General features: G+C 40.0%; 1 protein-coding gene across 1 annotated transcript in view; it reads right to left on the reverse strand.

Moving 5' to 3' along the window:
• Window positions 1–8,315: 8,315 nt before the first annotated feature.
• Window positions 8,316–21,796, reverse strand: part of IPMK (inositol polyphosphate multikinase) — a 39,884-nt gene continuing 26,403 nt past the window's right edge. The window contains exons 5-6 of the mRNA XM_033066002.1: window positions 14,877–14,958; window positions 8,316–13,924 (exon numbers count right to left, since the gene is read on the reverse strand). Coding sequence (XP_032921893.1) covers window positions 13,290–13,924; window positions 14,877–14,958 — 717 coding nt within the window. The 3' untranslated portion in view covers window positions 8,316–13,289. The remainder of the gene's footprint in view (window positions 13,925–14,876; window positions 14,959–21,796) is intronic.

Raw genomic sequence — 21,796 nt, forward strand, 5'->3', positions numbered from 1 at the left:
AGAAGGAGAATAAATAATGGGAAATAAATAGTTTTATAACCCTCTTAAGTTTGGTTTAGGTGGCAATCAGGAAAAAATAAACCAGTACATTAAGGTTTGGCTTAGGAAGAATATAAATTCAGACACAATAGCTGTTTGCACTGCTGAAAAGTTGAAATTCTTTTAAATGAAGTGTAACAGCAGTAACTGTGTTTGAGTGAGCTAAGAGGTAAAAGGTGCATGCATCATAATAATGTGGCTTGTATACCATTTATCTCTTTGGATGATCCACAGGAAATCCAGTTGCATAATGACATTTTTCAATCCAATTGCAATTGTGCCTGTGAGGCACAGAATAACTGGTGTCATCAGCATTTACCACATCTTCAAAGGGAAGACACCCACCAAAGGGGATCTGGTGGGCTGTCAGCCCAAGCTTCCACTAACAATGGGATGGCACTCCCTGAAATTACCAGTGCCGCTTAATTTTTGGGACTTAGTTTTTGCTATCAAGAACCAATTGCTAGAAATATCTTCAGTGTTAATGACATTTTTTGAAAGCTTCAAAGCCTCTCAGCTGCTATAGAGTTGCTGGAATGAGTACTACCAATATGTCTGCTGACTCCAGAAATCAGACGTTGAATTAGGACGCTGAGACACAGGTACTTCAAACAATCATAAATCCACTATTTAGATAACTGGTGCTCACACAAATAACCTCCAGTGGATGAAATGTTGTGCTGGGCCTCAATAAGTCCATGGTTTGAATGATTCCCTTCCCTCATTGCTGAAGCACACATGATCAGTGTTGAACAATTTCTGATGCAACATTTCAGAATTTCCATTTAGGCCACTGGGAATGGGACAGCAATGCCACCCCGGTGACAAGCCCAGTTTTACAATGCACATATTTTAAAGTGCTTTTTCAACCCATAGTTACCTCCCAGACAGATGGGTGTCCAGGAAAGGCATCTGGTCCTGACCAAGAACACAGCCCCTTCCTCTGCTAGCTGGCCAGATAACCTCCCCCCTCCAATCCAGTGCTGTCAAATATTCATGTCCTCTCAGTATAATCTATCTTGCTCTGCAAAATTTCTGTATGTTTCTGAGAGTTTGTGAGAAAGATCATCCTGCAGAGAAAGGCATGGGAGTGCCAGGAGGGAAACATTCTTTAATTTTATCTCATGGGGTACTATCATGTCTTTAAATGAAGGGATGGGACTACAGTTGTTCTAAAGATGATTTATTGTTCTGATCCACATCAGCCTCAAGGCATGAGATTTAGAGAAGCAAGAATTCATCCATACCTCAAAAAGTAGTCAGGGTTTCTTCATTACAAGGCCACACATAATATTTTGATCCAATAGAAAGTTGCTACGAAGTTTATTTTGCTTTTCTGACCTATCACCTTTACTTAATTTTGCTGCAATGTGTATACTTTTATCCAGTGAACTATTGTCACACATGCACACGTATGCATCTATTACAACTTAAGGCATATTCCTACTTACAACTATAGAAACACAAGCCTATAATTTTTCTGCTTAATGTCTATATACTTCTATTTTTACATCAATCCAAGCTTCTCCCAAGGCTGCAAATCAAACACTTCTGTATCTGTGGAAGTTTCTACTCTTCTGTTTCCCTCAATGAGGCATAGGAAACTGTCATATTTTTTAGTCTTGTGTACATCCAGTAACTTACTTCTTTTAACAATTTGAAGTCCAAGATACTAAATTGTCATAAAGAGCAAGGCACATATGCAAAGACAAGATTGTTGGATTAATGGAAGCACTCTTGTGAGAAAGCTGAAATAGATTGTAGGGAAGAGCAACCCTCCTGGTCTCATAATTTTGTTTATTCTCAACTCCTTTTCAACTCAAAAATAAATACAGATAATAACTCAGTTCCCTCAAAAGAGAAAGATTCCCCTTCTACCAAAGAACTGGAGCACCTGGCAGTAGGAACTCAAAAATTCCTGTAATGGTAAAAGTCCACAAGTCCCCAGTTACTCCTGATCACCATCAGAGGCAGGATATGAGGTTAGGCAGACTTTCAGTCTGAGTCACCACAGCAACCCTTAATTTATTTTTGTATTTCAGAGGGCATTCACATATGTAGGATTGGACAGCAAGTAGACAAAACACAGCATTGCTCAGGGCAAAAAGCTGATGCTGAATATAATGCTCCCTCAAGCACGTGTATATGTTGCAGACTGTACTGTGCCAACCCCCTTGTGCCATGAATTGTTACAGCCCATGGCTATGGAATGTGCACTCTGCAGTGCAAGCTCCAAGAGTCATTTTTTCAGTTTATCAAACACCCAGCTCAGTTAACAGGTCACTTATATGTGGGTCTAAACACATCAAGGTTCAGTTGCTCAGGGCTAAAGACCTGCAAGAAAGATAACATTTTAAATTATTTAAGGCAATGTGGAGGAAGGCTTACAAGCTCCTGACTGGAGGAGTTACAAACAGCACATGCCCAGCTTGATTTCAGACATGCTACATAAGGCTAATATGAAAGAGAATGAAGAGAACACAGCAAAAACACGAGTAGTTCCAGGCACACAAATGAGCACTTTTAGCAGCAGAGGTTAGCAAAAACAAGATGTACTTGTCCTATAAATATGTAAGAAAAAACGGTTCTGTTGTAGAACTCCCCTTCAAACTGATTCGATTTTCACACTCAAGTTCCCACTGACAGATCACCCAAAACTTCCTTTGAAGTGAGAGTACAAATCTCAGCCAGAGATAGAGAAAAGTACTTTCTTACAGACTGTTCTTTGCTTATCTATACCACGTTGCTCTTCATCTGCTCATTGTGAATTTGGAATTTGGCAGGTGTTCATCTAGAACCATTCCACGGTTTCTTGTCCTGTGCTAGTGAGGTATGAACACTCCCACTAAAAATGAGGCCAGGGCTGCAGAGGTGCTACAAAGTGCAAGAGAACCTGGGAGACTCCAAGGCCTCCCCACGGAGCTGGCAGGCAGGAAAAAATGCAGAAGATACTGTCTGCCCAAAACTCCCAATTATTCTCTGTGTGTAAGAAAGCTGCATGATGCATTTCCCATGTGTAGGGTTGCACAAGCCTGAATAGCTGTCCAAGTATTTGGAAAGAATGTGCCACTGGTAGAATTCAACACTGTCTGTTGGCAGTGAATTAGGCTGAAAGAAAGAAAGGGAAAGAGGAAAAAAAACCCTGAATCAAGAAAAGAATCTCAAGAGGGTCACTGGGAATTCTGGAACCAGACAAGCTGAGAGGCACTGAGTGAAATAGGACCAATTTTCTGTTACTACACAGTTATACTGGTGTGCTATATTGCTGTGTAGAAACTCTTCTTTTTATTAAACATCTTTTATTTCAAAGCACTTTTCTTTAAGGTAGAATGCCCAGTTCCCTGCAAATGAATTCCTCCTCTTCAGCCTCATTCTCTCTCCCTGCCCCTTCTTTAATTGATTATCTATTCTGCATTGGGTTCTTGTAGATATTTCCACTTAAGCAAAGCCAACATAATTGAGGACTAAAAGTGGGACCTTCCTTTCCTGGTGGAAAAGAGGTTTTTATTATAAATACCTCCTGGTTCACTTCTCAGGCTTCCTTGCCTGTCCTGCTGACTGCTCTAACACATAACGAAGTTGCTTTTGCACTGGTACCAGGTGAGGCGGAAGCCTTTAAACTGAGAAAAGACTCAGTAAAGAAGTGCAAATCAAGGGCGTGCCAGGACTTCTGCCTTTGCTATTTTCCTAGAGGCACGTCAGCCTTTGAAAATCAAACAATTCATCATTTTACTTCTCCAGGCAGAGTTTTCATAGTGTTAATTCACTGGTACTCCTGGTCATGCCACAAGCAAGCGGATATGAAAGCTGAGCTGCAGCAAAGCCTGGCTGGTTATCAGCCTCCAGCAAGACATCACCATTCCAGGGGAGAGACTTGTAGCCTCCTTGCCCCAAATATTGGGGTACCAATATTAAAAACAGACCCAAAAAACTTCCAGGCAGGGTAAGAAGAGTTCTAGCTGATTAAATGCCAATACACATTGTGTGGTTCCAGTCAGTGGGCTGAATTCTGTAGGAGCCCTGACTGAGGGGGAGTGCAGGGGGAGTGCTGCACTGCAGACTTGCCTTCTTGTCACTGCACAATTAATCTGAAAAGGCCACTGAAGAAAGAGCTGTCTCCCTGAAAGGAATGCATTTTAAACTCCCTGAGAGTACCTCTCCTTCATGAGCAAGCGAATACTAAGCTTGGGTCAAACTCAGAAACTGTCTTAGCATTAACATTATGTATGTCAGCTCCAAGATTTCAGAGATAGCTCAAACTGAGCTGCTTGAAAACCTTCAGGTTGCTCCAGAAGAGTCTCACAGAGTGTGTGCGCTGTTAGGAGTTAATTGGACTGAAAAATCCAGCTACATGAGTTTTGATTAACATTAAGGATAACTGTAATTTATTCAAAGGTTATGTATGGGCCATTGGTTTGGTTTAATTTGTTAAAACACTGCAAAGGAAAGTTCAGCAAATTGTCTTAGGCTACAATGCAAGATATAACCAAAAGTATGTATTCTATCACCATCTTCATAAGGTGTTAAAAACAGGTGGGGCAGTGTCCTTTGTCTCTTCCATGACACATGCCTGATAACTCCCTTGGGGCAGTGAGGGGCAGGGTGCAGATATCTTCTGCTAATGGGCCACAGAGTCTCACTGCATGGCTCATAAAATTACATCATCCCATTGTGAAATGCTCTGCCCAGGGGAGGAACCAAACATTCCTTCCTGGATATAATCTGAGGTTTGGAACACCAGGGCAGCCTTACCTACTGATTCCAAGAGGACAAGTGTCTTGGTTTAGTTTGAATTTTCCGGCTAACGTATTAATAAATGTTACAGTTTAGGTTTGCCAATTTTAATATATTTTTGTTGTTGTTGTGAGACAGGATTAGGAGCAAAAACAAGGCAGGCTTAAAACTTCAAAGGGTATAAAGAAAAACTTTATTAACAACATAAAGAAAAAAGTTCTGATGGAAAAAAACTTCTACATGTGCCCTTCTCCCAGGTGTTCTCAATGCATGACCAGCACAACAAGCTCAATAACCACCACTGGACCTTCACAGGAAGACCAACTCCTTCTATAGGATCACCCCTTCATCAGAACTACATCACTTCAACAGGATTGCAGCCACAATTTAATGGGGCTGCTACCACCACCCTGACCAACATGGTGTCAGGTTGTATCCTGACTCTGTCAGTTTAAACCAGGGTTTTCTGCCTGTATTTTAATTTTCCTACTAAATTGTAAGTCTGACTTGGAATCTCCCACGGGTTTGTTTGCAAACTAGTACACTCATAAAAATACAACTCTAGATCCAGACAATTTGTAACTATTGCTTTGATGCCTGGATCGATCTTTTTCCACTTCACTGCTGCCATCTTCCACATACAGAGCACGAAACACTCTGATAGAAGCAATTATGATACATCTCTTAGACAATTTTTAAACAATGGCTTTAATACTGAAGTTCAGTAAAAATCAGGTTTAAAAGAAATAAAAATAGCCAGCCTGAGGCCATGCTGACTGTTTACAAAAATATTATTTTTCTTTATAAAGAAGGTTGTACAATACAGTATTAATAATAATTACTTCAACCCATGTCAACATCTGTAGTCTAATGGGTTATTCTGGACTTTTGTTAAACACTAAGGAGAGCAGTGTGCTGCTGAAGAGGGCTTTGATAACCAAAACTGCCTGCCATCAGAGATCATATGGCACTTCACAGGGGAAAAATGCTGCTTTGGGTTTTTTTCCCCAGATGGGTTTTAAAAGAAGAAAAAAAAACAACAAAAACAAACAAACTAAAAGAAACAGTAAAGAACTTGGAGTAAAACTTGGAAAGAGGACAGGGAGTGTCTAATCTCAATGTTTCATGGTATTAGAAGAGAAGGACAGAGCCTGAGCTGGAAGTTAAATGTGCCCTGGTGACCCAGGCAGTGAGTATTCAAGCTGGAATTCAACTATGTTCAACTGAGGACCATTGCTTTCACATATTTAAATAGTAGCATAACAGTTTTCTGCTTGAATACAGACCCATAACAAATTCCCAAGAGTTTTTGACTGATATGGAACATGTTGTTTTTTGGGAATTAATCCCTCCTACCTACAAACTTGTATGAACAGGTATTGGGGACGCCCAAGGGCATATCTTAGATAAGACACCAGTATTTAAGTATCAGAGTATTTGAAAACAGAAGGTTTGTGTTGCCCAAGCCCAAGTTGTCGGCATTTTATTTGTGGCTATTTCTGGTTTGTTTTGTTCTTTTGAGAAGAGATTTTGTAAAATTAGTACTAGGGCATGGTACCTATTTGACAGCTTCCCATCTGCTGGCTCGGTTTATATCCACTGAAACTGCTAAAAAAATCAAGTTTTTATTGCCAGCCACTTTGCAGTTTATATAGCTACAGAAAAATGGGCCAAACTCAGTCCCTCCTTATGCTTTATCAACCAAAAAGTGTGTGCTGACACGCATCCTTCACTGCCATCCAGGGCAACAGGTGACTGGCTGCCCTTCAGATAGACTGTACAACACACAGGTGGATTTATTTGCTCTGTTCAACGTCAAAGGTAGTGTAGAGATGGCCAGAGGAAAACACATATATGGCAGGTATTTTTCAGGTCTTACTCTAGACATTTGTCCTCAGATCTTGTGCTGGCTTAAACTACAAACTACAGTTATAATTAGAGGAAGTCTACATTTGGTGATGGCAAGAAGGATGAAAAGTACAAGCAAAAACAGCAGAGCAGCAACAGGAGATAAGGGAAATGTCTGACATTAAAGGTGAGACTTTTAAATTACTCTCTAGACACTCCATTGTTCCATTCCATAAGGAAGCTTCCCTGTCAGAGCATCCAGAACCACTCATACAGTCACTCTTGCACGACCTGAGCTCGAGGCCCCTCCACAGCTGCACCCCACACTCACACACTGGGTTCCCTTACAGGCTTCACCCAGGTTTCCCATGGTAGTCTCAGACATTCAGATTCTTAAAATAATTTAATCTTGGTGCAATGACCAAATAACTAAATAACAACTCCAGCTGGTTCCTTTGAGGAGGGACCCCAAAAAGGAACCCCTTGGCTTTTATCCCCACACAGAAGCAGCACTACTCTCCCTAAAAACAAGCCAAATTGAGGAGGCCAAGAGAGGAAAAAAAATCAGTAATTTATGTGTCAGACAGGTGGGACTGTAACATTTGGCATTTGCAGAGAGTCAGTGGAACACACACCCAAGAGCTATGCTAGCAGAGACTCAGGAGTAGGTCTTTGCACAAAGAGAAGAGTAGGTTTGGTTGGCACACAGGGCCATATCCCAATAGTTTGAACTCTGTGCCCATCCTGGATGGGATGTCCCTGGAGGGGGGGCTCTGCACAGTTCCCCAGCTCCTTTCCACACCTCCCCACGTGGCATTTTCTTAGTCTGAGGCAGCTCTCAACCACATCAGCTTCCCAACATATTTCACTGTACAGTTGTTCAAACAAGCGCATCTATGAAAGGAAGGAGAGAACAGAGAGACAGGAACTGCCAGCCAGGCAATACCCCTGACAAGAGATGTGAGCAGACCATGAGTGTGATTCCTTCTTCACTTTAAAACAGAGAAATGGGGGTTTCTTAACAAGACTCAGTGTATAACCACTATTAATTTTTTAAATTCAAAACACAAAAAAACCTAGATCCTCACAATACTGTGGTTTTGCCAGTTACAGCCTCACTCCATCATTTCTTCCAATTCTAGAGAATGGGAAGGAAGGCTGCACTGAGCCATGGCTACTTCAAGACTTCTTGAGACTACTGAACACATTTAGAAAGCTTGTGGGCGACAAGCAAGACAACACATTTAAAAAAAAATTCCCAACATAATCCCCCCTCCAAACCAAACCAACTTAAAAGTGAAGCAGTAGGGCTGTTCTGGCACCCTTTCAGAATTTGGGACCTGATGTTGGATGCAAAAGGACTTGTAATCAACAACATATACAGCCTCTTGTGGTCCTGTGAAGGGTTTTCCAGGATTGTGGAATTTCTTTTCATGTGTTTTATGTGTGTGTTATAGAGATGATTCTTGTATACCCAGAAGGTATTCCCAATAAACAATGGCAGTGGATGCTGTGACAAAAATGTGGTGGTAAAGCAAACCTGGTAAATCCAAGGGAAACCCATTATAGAGAGCACAGGAAAAAAAAGGAGAAATAAAGAAGGAAAGAAAGAATTCATCAGTGCAGGTAATAGTCAAATAAACTACTTCTCAACAATCTTCTTGTATTTAAAAGAAACAAATTATACTTGCAAGTCACTTGCAGAAAATTTTAATAATTTGCCAAATACACAGCTATTAGAAAGACCCTAAATATCACTAATAATTAAGTTACAAAAGTTAGTAGATAGCACAGTACAATGTTCTATAAAATAAACACGGGTAATATTAAATATATTCCCTGTGGTCCAAGAATGTCAGAAAACAGCAAATGAAATTACAAACACATACAGATCAAAGGAGATTGAGGGGCAGCTTTAGACATCTGGATCAAAGAAACAGACTAGACTAGGCACATTCATTCATCAACCATAATGCATGTAGAACTTTAAATCTCAAAAACGATTAACAACAGAGCATCAGGTGCAATTTCACATGGTTTCATCTACGTTCCAGTACAGTTCCCAGAGGATTAAAGTGCCTTTGTGCACTGCAGTTTCATTTAGTCAGGTGCAACACACATTGTATTTGGAAGTTACTTTCTTTTTTAAAAAGTGACCTGTGAAATAGAATAACTACTTGAACCAATGTACATCATTCAAACTAAGGTGTTTCAAAGTACTTTTGTTCTTTGCTACTCCATGTCATGTAACAAATTAAACTCCAAATCCACAAGGCCCATCTCCACTAAACAAGACCAGAGGAAAAAGATATTTATTGAAACATGTTTTCTGCGGTACAACCCTTAGTTTGCTTATTTTCCCCTTTTAAATATACTTGCCCTTTGGATGACAATTTTCTACTACAGCTTCCATATACAGATTGCTAAGAACATGAAAAACAGACATGATTTGGCCCATGACTAAAATGATGAATGCACTTCCCAGGTAACATCCTATTTTAACCCAATGAATAAGCACAACACATTCTCTCTGTGGGTCACCTGAAGATCTGCAGCCTTTGGATCTCACCCATAGCCCAGAATACACCCAGTGTCCTGCTCAGGGGTCCTTAGAAACTCTCAGTGCTCTCTGCTGTACTACCTCCTTAAACCCAAACCTCCACCTGAACTGCAGTAAGGGAAGGAAAACTCCACACAGTTCAGCTTGCCCTCAGAACATCCTCTTCAACTCCTGAGTAAAGAACTCACACAAAGCCTATGATCCAGTCTACCATCGAATCACGCTGTCTACCAGCACACGCCTGCTCTTTCAGGAGAGAGTGTACTCCCACAGTATTTGAGGCATTTTATGGTGTTTTTCAATAGCAGCTCTTCAAGAGGAGTTATGGGGCATAAGCTTTTTAGGAAATACCAATTTCCATCATGATGGCACCTGTGGCAAGGGCACTAGGGAGAAAACTGTACGTAGCAAAAAAAAAAAAAAACCTAAAGAAACTCTGAGGATAAACAACTAATCCTAACTTTCAACAGGCAGGGTGGATGTGAGTCCCCATCTTCCAGTGTGTTCGTACATTTCATTGTGCTTCACATCACAAAGTGAGCAAGTCACTCCAATGATTTTAGGTTCATAATGTAGACATCCCTGTACACCTGACATGGCCAGTGCAGGTGACCCCACTCCTTCACTACTGCTGCTGTTACACCTGACAAGGCCCATTTTAAACTGCAAATCCAGACTCAGATCAGGAGCTCTCTGCAGGTGAGGACGTTTTACTGGAGCTCTAGATTTGTAGCATGTTAACATTACTTACAATATTACATGCACTGAAGTATTTTAAGAAAATACACACTCTGTTAAATCAATGTAAAATAGACATTTTTTAATGTACCAGTACTTTTAAAAGTTCTCCATGAAACTGTGAGATTGGAAAAGAACGCTCAGGTTATGCATTACAGTAGAAAAAAAAAAAGCAGTTTCATCAGAATCACAACTACACATAAAGTCTCAGTTCAGTTCATAAAACCAATTAATTAAATTACTTTAAGTAATTCATAGTGGTATAGTAACTTCCAATGCAATTTATGCAACAAATTTCACCCATATTCAAAAATACATTTGCAAATGCTTTTCATAAAACTTTATACAACTCAAGTTCTCCTTTTAGGCAAGCCTAACACAGTTCTCACATCACCTAGGCAGAAAGGCTTCAGAAGCCTATATTCTCAGAGTTCATGAGTGACAATGCTGCTGAGTTCTTCCTTTCTGAGAGTCAGCTCCGCTAAACCCAACTTTTATTGCTTAAAATCATCAGTTTCCTCAGCAGGTCCAGCACCCAAGCCACACCACAGCAGCCTGGGGCAGTGACCCGCTGTTTTATGGCACATAAACACCTACAAGCCTTGTAAACATTCCTGTAGAGACTTCCATGCAATGGTTGCCTGTCCTGTGTACTTTGTCCAGAGAACAAAAGGGACACTGCTGAGAGGGAGGGAGCTCAATCATTGAGAGTACATCAGTTCAGTGACCCACTCTCTCCCTCTTCATCTTCTGATTAATTACATATTCTGTTTAATGATTTCTGTGAATACATTTCCAACTGGAACTGAAAACAATTGGCTCAGACACAAGACACTAGATACACTGAGTTTAAAATCTGCAAGAACAGTGTGAATATAAGGCCTCTGCACGCTCAGACTCACAGCTGATACTACACCCAAACATCTCCACGGCAAGCCTTATTTGCACAATTTCCAATGAAAAATACTGTTATTACTCTAGCTACATTTTAAATTATCAGAAATACATTCATAATAACTACTGGTACAAAAACCATGATAAAATTTTTTTTATTTAAAATATTCTGACAGGTTGACAATATTCTGGGCATGTTACAAATATTGCCATAGCCAACAAAACAATCAATACTTAAAGAGCATTCAAACACTAAGGACATGCATCCTAAAGCAGAGACAGGAGAGTGCATGGTACTAAGTGCATACTAATCATTTTCCAATAAGTGACTTGAGGAAAATGCCTCATTTCTCTGGTACAAAATGGATTAAAATCCAGAAGAGATGAACTACAGAGGACAAAAATGAAGGTGTTTAAATGGTTTTGCCCATATTTTCTATAAACTCTTGTAACTTTATCATACAAGGCCACTACCAGTTTGGACTATTCTAGTGTTAACTATTTACGGGATAGAACAACAAAATCATAACAGAGAAACCAGTGACAAAGCAAACAAGAACACAAACTCTTTCAAGAATATGGCTTAAATTAATTCACAGAGAGTTGGGAATATATTAATTATAAGGTGCAAGAGAAATACTAGGTAGGGAAAAAAAGTCCCTCTCTTCCTGGTATGTTCCCCCTCAGACTTCACTGAATTTCACATAAAATTTTCACCAGTCTCACCCTTCCTGCAAGTCCCTTTTTCCACACTTCTAAAACATTATGTTACTAAAATGTTGGTTTCAATCTTGAATGTATTGGCCAACATGAGCTCTAAAGTTTAAACCATGTAATTCTACACATAGTAATACCCTGTTTCTACCAATTAACCCAAGTTATCAAATAGAGCTAAAAATTCAGCTTTATTTAAAACAGCATATTTGCTTGAAAAAGTATGAATCTCTGTCATGTAGAAAACAGATGTCCAATGAAGAACTTGTCAAGATGTGTATACAGCTGAGTGCATAGTGCAGAATATCATACAGAGAGAGCAGCAAGGCCACAGGGTCACTAAGTCCACATGAAAAAGATGTATGTTTCCAATGACCAAATCCATTCTAAAACATTTTCATCCTGGAAATGTTTTAAACATTAAAATCTTGCTCTAGGGATGGCAAGACTTCTCCATTCCCACTTTTCACATAGCTCACTGTAACATGCATGGCAGCACAGCCACCTACACAGCATACAGAAGAGACACACCAAAACTGCTTTGGATACATGATCTCAAGTATTCCACACAAAAGTTGAAATTTTCTTGTGACAAGGAAGGAAATGGGACAGCTTTCAAATTACACAGCTTGCCTGTGTGTCATTAAAGAAACCTGCAGTGTCTGCAGCCCAGGATGGGGAGCCACAGCTCCACTGGCATAGCGGTGGCACAGCTAGTGGCTCCAAGGATGAGCGATCTCGCAGGAGGCTCCTCCACCTGCATTGCATGTGGCTCCTGTCAGTGCTCCCCAGCAGCTGAAGCATCAAATGCTCACTGCAAAAATGCAAGCGGTTTACAGCCAGCAGAGCTCTGTACACTTGCCCAAAACACTTGTTTCCCCATTCTACTAGTTTGCTTTGTAAAGCAATGTCGTTGGAGAAGGGCCGTGAGAATAACAGTGAGACATTTTCCTTAATCACAGCATCAGACACTCCATTAACAGACTGACATAATCTCCTAAACCAAATTAGTTCCTGAAACATCTTGCTTTTGCCTTCTTTCACTCATTCTTAGGAACAAACAGTTTCTCTAGAAGTTGTGCAGTTTAAGCCTGTTACGGTATTGTACTCCAGCATTTTCTTAGCACCTCAACACAAATTACATGGTAGCTCATCTGTGGTGAACATCAGCTACAAACATCCACAAAGGGGGAAGGGCTGAAAGAACAACAATATTGTCCCACAACATGGAAAAGCACTTTGGGATGCACTGGCTTCAGGTGAGACTGCTGACACAGAATGGGATTTCTCTCCAAGCAGAGTTACTCCAGTTATTCAGATACAGTAAACACAAGGGCAGTACTGAGGACATCAATCCTCCACCTTACAATTTTCAGTCTATTTTCTAAATACCTCTTAATGGAGATGTGGCTCAGTGTCAAGGCTAAAAGGGAAAAAATGTCATCTATGCTAAAGTCATTAAGGGAACTAACATAACCCTTGCTCCTGGTAGTCCTTGGACTTAAGCCAACCACATACATTTCATTCTATTAATTTACCTATCCTGCTTTATCTCAAGTATCTTCATCCTTTCACACTTCCTAATTAACTATCAGTATTTTTCCTGAGTGAAATTATAAAAAGTTAAACCCTTTTACCAAAAGTACAAAGACAAATAAAATATAGAACAATACAAACCCAGTTATACTGCATTACAAGTGCAGAAATTCTTCATGTTGTTGCTCTTTATCATTGGCCCCCAATAAAAAACATAGTAAAGAATTTAGTTATCCAAAATATTTTGCAGTACTGTGATTAGATTCTTCAGACCATAAATATAGCCCTCATCCTTTGTGTTGCTAGGAAACACATGAGCAAAATCGATCATTCGGACTTCGACATTTGCACTTTCCTTGGTCTCTGCTGGCATGTGATAGAAAACTTTTTCCAGTTGGGGTAGAACATTTCCATTCAGATGCTCCTGTGTAATGCATGTGCTGGTTTTCCACACATTGTCTTGCTCTGAGTTTTCAACTTTTAGCGAGAGCTGACTGTGGTGCCTCTTCGAGCACGCCTTTTTGTGAAGTGCATAAAATTTAGACAAGCCTTTACTTACAGAGGCTTCAATTTTTCCATTCTCTGTAGAATTTATTACATGAATATTATTATTATACTCCAATACATCTCCACCTGATAACAGGCCTTTGGATACTCCTCTCTTCTCTGCCAAGGTGACATCACTCAACCGCACGGTTGTCACTTGATACGAACCTTCATAGACAAACAGCAATGAGCTTGCATAGAAGTTGAGTTGTGTCTGGCCCTCAAACCACTCCAGAATCTTTTCAACCTTCTGAATGCTGGCAGCTACCACATCTTTTCTCAAGCAGTACCCACTGTGGAAAAACTTTGAGATGCCTGCAAGAAATACACACATACTGGAATTATTTTCAAATCTGAATGGAAAGCAAACAACATTCTTTTTCTTTTGCAATGAGAATAGTTCTTATTTGAAGGAACAGACACCATTCAGGTAGTTTCTGTTCAGGCAATTATAACTAAACCCAAAGTGTACCTAAGAACTTTGAGACCTTCATTCACATCACCTGCTGTGAAATACTACAGTTTGGGCTGCATGTAAAAGTAAATGTAGAGAGCACACAGTAAATTAACGTGGTTCCTGCTCCCAGGTCACCTGAACAAGTTTCTGGACAGTTTTGGGCAGCAACCCATTAAATTCTCCACGCACAAAGAGGCTCAAGAAGCTTGTTATTATGAGTATGTTAATGCATGCACCTTCTGTCCTTTGCTGGGGAAGAGATATATCAACTAATAACTAGTTTGCAACAACTATCACCAAACAGCCCCATGATGGCAGCATTTTTATTAATTCTTAATGTAGAGTAACATGTGGATTGACGTCAACTGATAAAGTCCTTTGAATTGAAAGATGCTTTTGTAGTGGCTTTCTAATAGAAAATTGAAATTTACAGAAGAAAAATAGAGAAAAAAATGAATTTATAATAAAAACATGTCATACTTTTAGAAGATTTCTATTTCATTATAGCTTCAAAGCTGCAAAGAAGTTGAATTCTAGAATTCTCTCTACCTTAGTAGTAGTAAAAGAGACATGAGGAGGAAATTCCCATGGTCTGCACTGCTATTACAGACAACTGCACACTTAATTTCAGATTGACAGGCAGCTCAAATACTATAGGGAACAGCCAAAGACCCATCTGACATGAGGACAAAAAAGGAGTTTTAAAACAGGAACACCTAGACTCCTTTTTCCATACAATTCTATAAATAAGTATTTAAATAAAAAAAAACCAAGCACACCAAGTTCTGACACCCCAATTCCCTCACTTACCATCCTTCACTGTTTCCTTGGTCAAGCTCCTTCCATAGTGCTGGTTTTGTGTCTCATAGCTGTCTGAAGACACATGGTACACCTGAAAAAGGCAAGGAGAGGGCTCCCTATGTATTCTGAACCACCAATATTTCTGCAGAGCAAGAGACACCTCACAGACAGGCCACAAAACATTCAGCCCTCACTGTTTTTAAGCTTCTTGCAGTGCCCAGCAGTGAACTGTAGTGCTCTCCAAAACTCTCCCTTCAGCCCTTGGGCTCCAAGATACAGCTTTCCTGTGCTAGAGACATCCTGGTGGTGGCAAAAAGCAACACACTCATTACAGGGGACTCTTTTACAAGGCCTTGCAAATCACAACTGAGACCTGAAACTATCAGACTCCTATCTGTTACTACGGCTGTTAATAAGTAAGACAACAAAACAAAAATTTTAATGCAATTATTTTGAGTTCTTCAAACTGTAAAACTATTAGGCATAACAGCAAAACAGTAAGAATTACTGTATGTGACCACCAAGGCCCAGCTCCATGAGACACATCTGCAACTGTCAGCACAAATGAGGCTGCACTAAATAAACAGCAGCAGCCAAGCAGAAGCTGGTTCCAGCATCAACAACAGTACTTCAGCTCTCATCTGAAAGGAAAGCAACTCACATGAGTACAATTTTCTCCATATCAGGAATTGTATAAGCTTAAGAACTTAATTCAAAACTGCTTCACATATAGATTTATTTTCTCTCACACTAAAATATTTCCATAGCAGAAATGTGAGAGACAGCAAGGCCCAAGTGTAATTTATGAGTGTAGACAATTTTTATTTGCAGAAATAATGGTGTTACCAAGCAGGCAGTTGTTGCTGACAGGAACTTGGTGCTTGGCACTTGTTCAGACCACCCATCCCTGTGGTATCTACCCCATCCACTGCCCTGCTCTCCCAACAGAGAGAATCCCACTGAAAGAGTCAGGGCACACTGCTGATCTTCATCTCTCCTCTGGGGCACACTGCCTGATCTTCATCTCTCCCCTGAGGTCTTATTTTTGCTGAAGCCAGCTAATAAATTCCACAAAAGTGAAACAGCAGCAGTGGAATGGTACAGAAGCATTAAATAAAGAAAATAGAATTCCCTGTTTTCATTACAGCCCATCACCCCAAAATGCCTCTCCCCCATCCAAACAACAATAAATCCAGTGTGATTACACAGATCCCCACCTTCAGTTTTGCAAAGCAGCTGAGAAGAACAGTCTCAAATAGCTTTTATTTTGACAAAAAGATACAAATAATTAGTTCATTCCTCGAGGAACTTAAATCATAGTATGTAGAAACTGATTTTAAGTCATGAACTGAAGGCATAGTCTCATCATTCTAAAATAATAAAGAGCTGTAAGTCTAAATGTTTAAACTCATTCAGTAGCAGAGACACTTCACACTGCTATGATACTTGGAGAAACTAAGGCCTCCATGTCTATGAAATGAAGAAGGCCATAGCAGAGATAAGTTATTCTAAAACTGCATCTGACAACTGTGATTTTGGTTTCACAAGAACAATAATTTTTCTCCACTTAGTTTTTGGGGTTTTTCCCAAAGCACATGGAAGAAGCACAGCATATAACACAGAAACCCAATGATTACTTATGTAAGCACTCCAGGTACCAAAGTAACCTTCCATAAACATACCAGAAGCTTCAAAACTTTTTAAAGAGCTACAAGTCAAAGGCAGTTAAATAAATAATAAAATTGCTTAGAAAGATAATCAAGAGTCTGATGACTACATCTAAGTTTTCACTAGCTGTGCCTTCATTTTAAGGATATTAAGCACTCTCCTGTAGTTGGACAAGGGGCAGCTTTCTGCAGACATCAGCACTGCAGTAGTGCATCATCTTGTTTACCAGAACCTTATCTCTTCCCACAACAGCTACAGTTTTTTGTGACATGGGCACTAGCTCAAACATGCCGATTAAGATCTGCAAGCTCATTTTGTTTTCCAAAGAAACCCTGAAGCAGCACATCAGAACCCATGCTTCTGAACTGGGTTTCCCAAGAAGCCACTCCACCTCTTCTCATAATTTGAACATAACCATTCCCCAAATGTCTTTCTATACAGCTTACAGACCAAGGTAGATGTGCATGCTGCATTAACAGCACATTTTTAACTATACAACACAGCCACAGTTAGTAACCGAGCATCAAGCCCCAGACCCACAGCATGAGTGCAATGTATGTGTTTAACAACCTTGTGCAGAAAGTCCTCTGTCACCAAGAGGCTTGGCTGCAGTTGGTGGCTTTGAAAGACAACAGATCTGCATTATCACAAAAAGAGTCTCTTACCACCACCTTGAGACTCTGCACAACTGCAGGAAGAGACTGGTTGAACATTCCTGGAAAATCTCACTCAAATACAAATATGTTACACCCCATTGTGAAAGCAAGGGAGCTGAAAGCCAAGCTCAAACAATCTCGCACCAGCCCTTGCTCCACCCTCACCCATGCAAACACAGGGGTGGCTCTGCTGAAGGAGCAAGAGGCTAAAAACAACTTCCTATTTGCAAACTTCTTGCTCTACCATGCTCTGTTCATATAGTCACCACCAACCACCTGCTATTAATCCTTCCCAAAATAACATTTTGCCTTTGAACCAAGCTTTTTCTGTATCCTTGTTGTTGCAGCTGTCAGTACTAGCCCATTTCCGTCAGAACAAGTCAGATCTGTAACCTTAGAGCAGCCAAGAAATTATTACATAGGAAAATCTCATTTTTTGTCCACCTGCCACAGTTTGTTATGTGTTTGCTCTGTATCCACCAGCAGGTTTCCTGCAGACTGCAAAACAAAGAAAACTCTTATCAGCTGCAAAACTCTGCCTTCAAGAAACCTCCTGCTTCGTCAGTCATTTTTATGTATTCTTACTATGCAAGATCAGAGCTGTTCTGGCTCTGCAAGCCAAAGTGCAAAGGCTTCTCCTTGTGCCTACATGTAGCTCCCACTTATTACATTAGTAAGATGACAGTATTCACAGAGATCCATATGACAAAAGCTCCTTTATTGTTCCTGGACCCTTTTGACATAGAGGATTTTAATCTCCTGGATGTACATGTGATTTGTTGGGGTCTTAACACACCCCGATACACCTCCAATGATGTGGCTAATGATACACCTGCACTTAGGGTCCAACAAATTGGCTGGGATCCTTTGTATGTGTTCAAATCCATCCTAAGTGACCCACTCAGTTAGCCTCCTGCACAAAGGGCTCTGGAATCCAGTAAGCTAACAGGTGCAGTTTACAATTAGCTGTAGTAGTGACTCTGTATGGACAGCACATTAAAAAATCCAGACCATTAACTGTTGAGGGAAATTATCTTCAGACATTATAAACTTGCACTTGGTTTTTGTCTCCCTGTGAGGTGTTCAGTCAGTGCTGTTCACACACCAAAACAGCTATTTGCACATTTTTTCAAATTACAGTTCCTTCATTTTTGTATCCTTTTTTCAGTTACAGTTCCTTCATCTGATGTTTCTAGACTGGTGGAAACCTTAAATTAAAATAAGAAGTTGGTCCAGCACAGTCTTTAAAAAAATCACAACCCTTAGAAGGTCTCAGCAAAGATACAGAGTTTGGAAACCTTGCCTCTTTCAGCTTTAGGACATAAAACTGAAGGCAAATAGGTACCAAATGTTATGTAATGTTAATTATGGTAATTCAGTACCAATGTCCATGGTGAGGCAGAAAAATGTACATATTCTGTTCAAATACTTACTGTGGCAACTCCCTGACTTCCGGAAAGTACCATTTAAATACATGTTGACAACTATTTGGGGGAGATACTCCTGGCACAAATTAAAATCCTTATTCAGTAACTTGCAGAGCTCTTTCACATCTGCAAAAAATCTCTGCTCATCCACATCACTGAAACAGGGAAAAACAAACCCAACCTATTTGGAGCAGACCTGCAGAACACTACAGAGCACCTGGAGAGCGAGGATTGACTTGGCAACATGCACAGTACAGACCTGTGTGGCACTGACATTCCCATGGCCTTGGAAGCAGCTTCCTGTGCAGCTCCCAATGCACATCCCTGCTCCCTTGCATGCCCCATGCAAGTGAAGTTTGGGATCTGTTGTCCTAAGCAAGGACATGGAGATTCAAGATATATGCTCTGCTGCTGAGGCACCCAAACTCCACAGAGCCAAGGGCAGAGCTTCCCAGCCATCGGGATTTTTTTCTGTAAATGCACCTAACAGTCGCATACAGGTAGAAGTGAGCAAGTAGACATTACACAGAAGTTTCTTTTTACAACAAGGCACCTCTGCACTCCTGAGAGCATCTGAACATCAGTACCCAGCTACTACCAAAGCTGGAGCCACAGCTGAAAGCAGGGGCAAGCAAGTAAGCAGGATAAACTGGTAAACCCCAACTCATCTAGGCACATCCAGCACCAGCATCGATCCCACAGCTCTGCAGGGACCCTCCTGCTGTCAGGCCAAGACCCACACCCATGCCTGGGCACCTTCTGCCCATACCCCATGACTATCCCAATACAAACACATGTTTCCTTCATGCTCAAATAACCCAGGCTTCTCTGCAGGTCCTTCATCCTGCCATGATGCAAGACTTTAAGAGTTTCAACAAGCCTTATTTTTTCTTTTTCAAAACAAAAGTAAGGCAAGGATTTGAAGAAAAAAAAATAACAAAGGGAGAATTTTTGTTAAAGAACACTCTCTTATTTGATAACTTTGCTTTATAGTAATGCTCTCACATTACCAGTACTGCTGAAAGCATGCCCAGTTATTCAAATCCATTTATTTAAACATCTCCTTCTCTAATTTTTACCTTTGTTAACTTAAATTATTGTTGCTTGACTACAAGGATGAAAGTACACATATCCCTGCTTGCTGCTGCCTTAAAAATTCAGCACAGGAAGGATGCTTCCCTGCTCCCTCATTACCAAGACTGCCTATTTTGCTTTTTTCCTCTGTTCTACCTTGAGTGCTTCATATGACTAAGTGGGCCCCCAAATGCTCTGACAGACAACATACAGTTTTAGACAAGCCCTTACACAAATAAGTTGTAGAATGAAATTATGTTGACATTTACTAAGTGAAAAAGCAAGCTATTAATCTCCTAAACAAAAGAAATGACAATGCTGCAATTAAATCATGACTCATCTTAAAAACAGCTTAATACAGTAATTTTAGACTCCCAGAACTTCCAAAAAGTATCTCATTAGAATAAATTTCTTTTATGTAATGAAAGACCACCCGCTCCAGCTTGGAAGATTTTTTTTTCAGGGCTTTCAGTTGGTTTCTTTGAGTTAGGGTTTATTTATTTATTTATTTATCGTTTTATGGATTTTTTGGTTCATCCTCTTTTAAGTTTTGCTTTGTCTTCTTGTTTTCTTAAACATCAAAGCTCGAATTAGACTTATAAATGTAAAAACCCCAGTTCTGGTAATTTTTTAGTGTAGAAGAATCTGAACACTAGATGCAAGATTTAATACTTTTATGACATCCCTCCTAGATCTTGTTAGAGCTTCCCTCCTAAATCTAATTTTCATAACTGAAAATTACCACAATACTACAAAGAGTTCATAAAAAACCTCATAAAATAGAGTCAGTTACAGTCAATTTGGAAATACCCTGCAGAATCATGTGCTATAGATTAGAAAATGCTCTTGGTAAAACCAGCTTTGATTATTATACATTACTGCCTGCAAGTTCACAGGCACAAACAATAGAAGTCAATTATGGATTATACTGGTAAAATTATGTAATCACCAGTTTCTGCTTTAGAAAAGCTTTTCAGAAATATTTTGGAGTAAGTGAGATTGCAATCAATATCCTGGAAACAAAAGAAAACCTGCAGAATCTGGGAAGTGTGGATTCCAAAAGGACTGTGAATCTGAAACGAGAGCACAGCCCACACACTGTGCTTGTACTCAACAGCATGCAGAATGCTCTGTATTTAACACTGTCCATACTGTGAAGAGATTTCTTACCTGTTTGTATGTCTACTACTGAAACAATATTACAATTTGTATTTTTGCTATTGCAAGAGTACTTGAGACTTCCAATTTCTATATTAAGTCTAACTACTTTCATAACAAATCATGTCCACTCTGGCAGAATTCCAGAATGATCTGGTTTCAAAGGGACCTAGTTCCAATCCCATGCCACAGGCAGGTGACGTTTCATTAAAGTAGGATCCTCCATGTCCTGTCCAACCTGGCCTTGGACACTTCCAGGGGCATCTGTTAGAGAAAGGAACTTCTCCACTAAGTACAGAATTGGTTTTAAACAATGTTATTAAAATAACTGTGCTTTCTAAATGTGTTCCCATGCATTTACTCTGTCTATTCAGTGTGTTAAGGTAAACACAGGTCAAATGCCAGAATTGTGTACGTAAATTGATGCTGAGCTAGACTGGAGACTCCTATTTGTAAGGACACACCATCCCTATTTTATATATGAACAGACAACTGCTTGTTTACCAGTGCATAAGGAAAAGCTGTTTCAATAGCCTTTTGGGTAAAAATACACTGTAAATAGATTTTGGGGTAAAACCTCCACCTATAACACTTTTTTGCTTGTATCTCTTCATGACAACTTATACTACGGGTATATGCCTTAAAAAATGCACAGCTACATTCTGTTTTTCCTGGCCCTCTCCTTCTTGTTCTTGTAAAAATTTATCATGCAAGCCCACCTCTCTGGTAAAAAACACTCAATGGAGGGATTAAAACCAAACCCCTGCACTTCCTTGTTACATGATGTTTTGTCCAGTAAACAGGAACAAGCTTCATCTAGCATGTGAGCTGTTCTGGGCAGTACATATTCCATGTAGTATGGCCAGAATGTTCCAAAAATAAAGCAGGCAGACAAGCCATCATCAAGAGGCAAAGAACATGCCTTGTGAATTCAGACTTTACCAAG

The sequence above is a fragment of the Catharus ustulatus genome, chromosome 8 (assembly GCF_009819885.2).
Source record: "Catharus ustulatus isolate bCatUst1 chromosome 8, bCatUst1.pri.v2, whole genome shotgun sequence".
NCBI classification, from domain to species: Eukaryota; Metazoa; Chordata; class Aves; order Passeriformes; family Turdidae; genus Catharus; species Catharus ustulatus.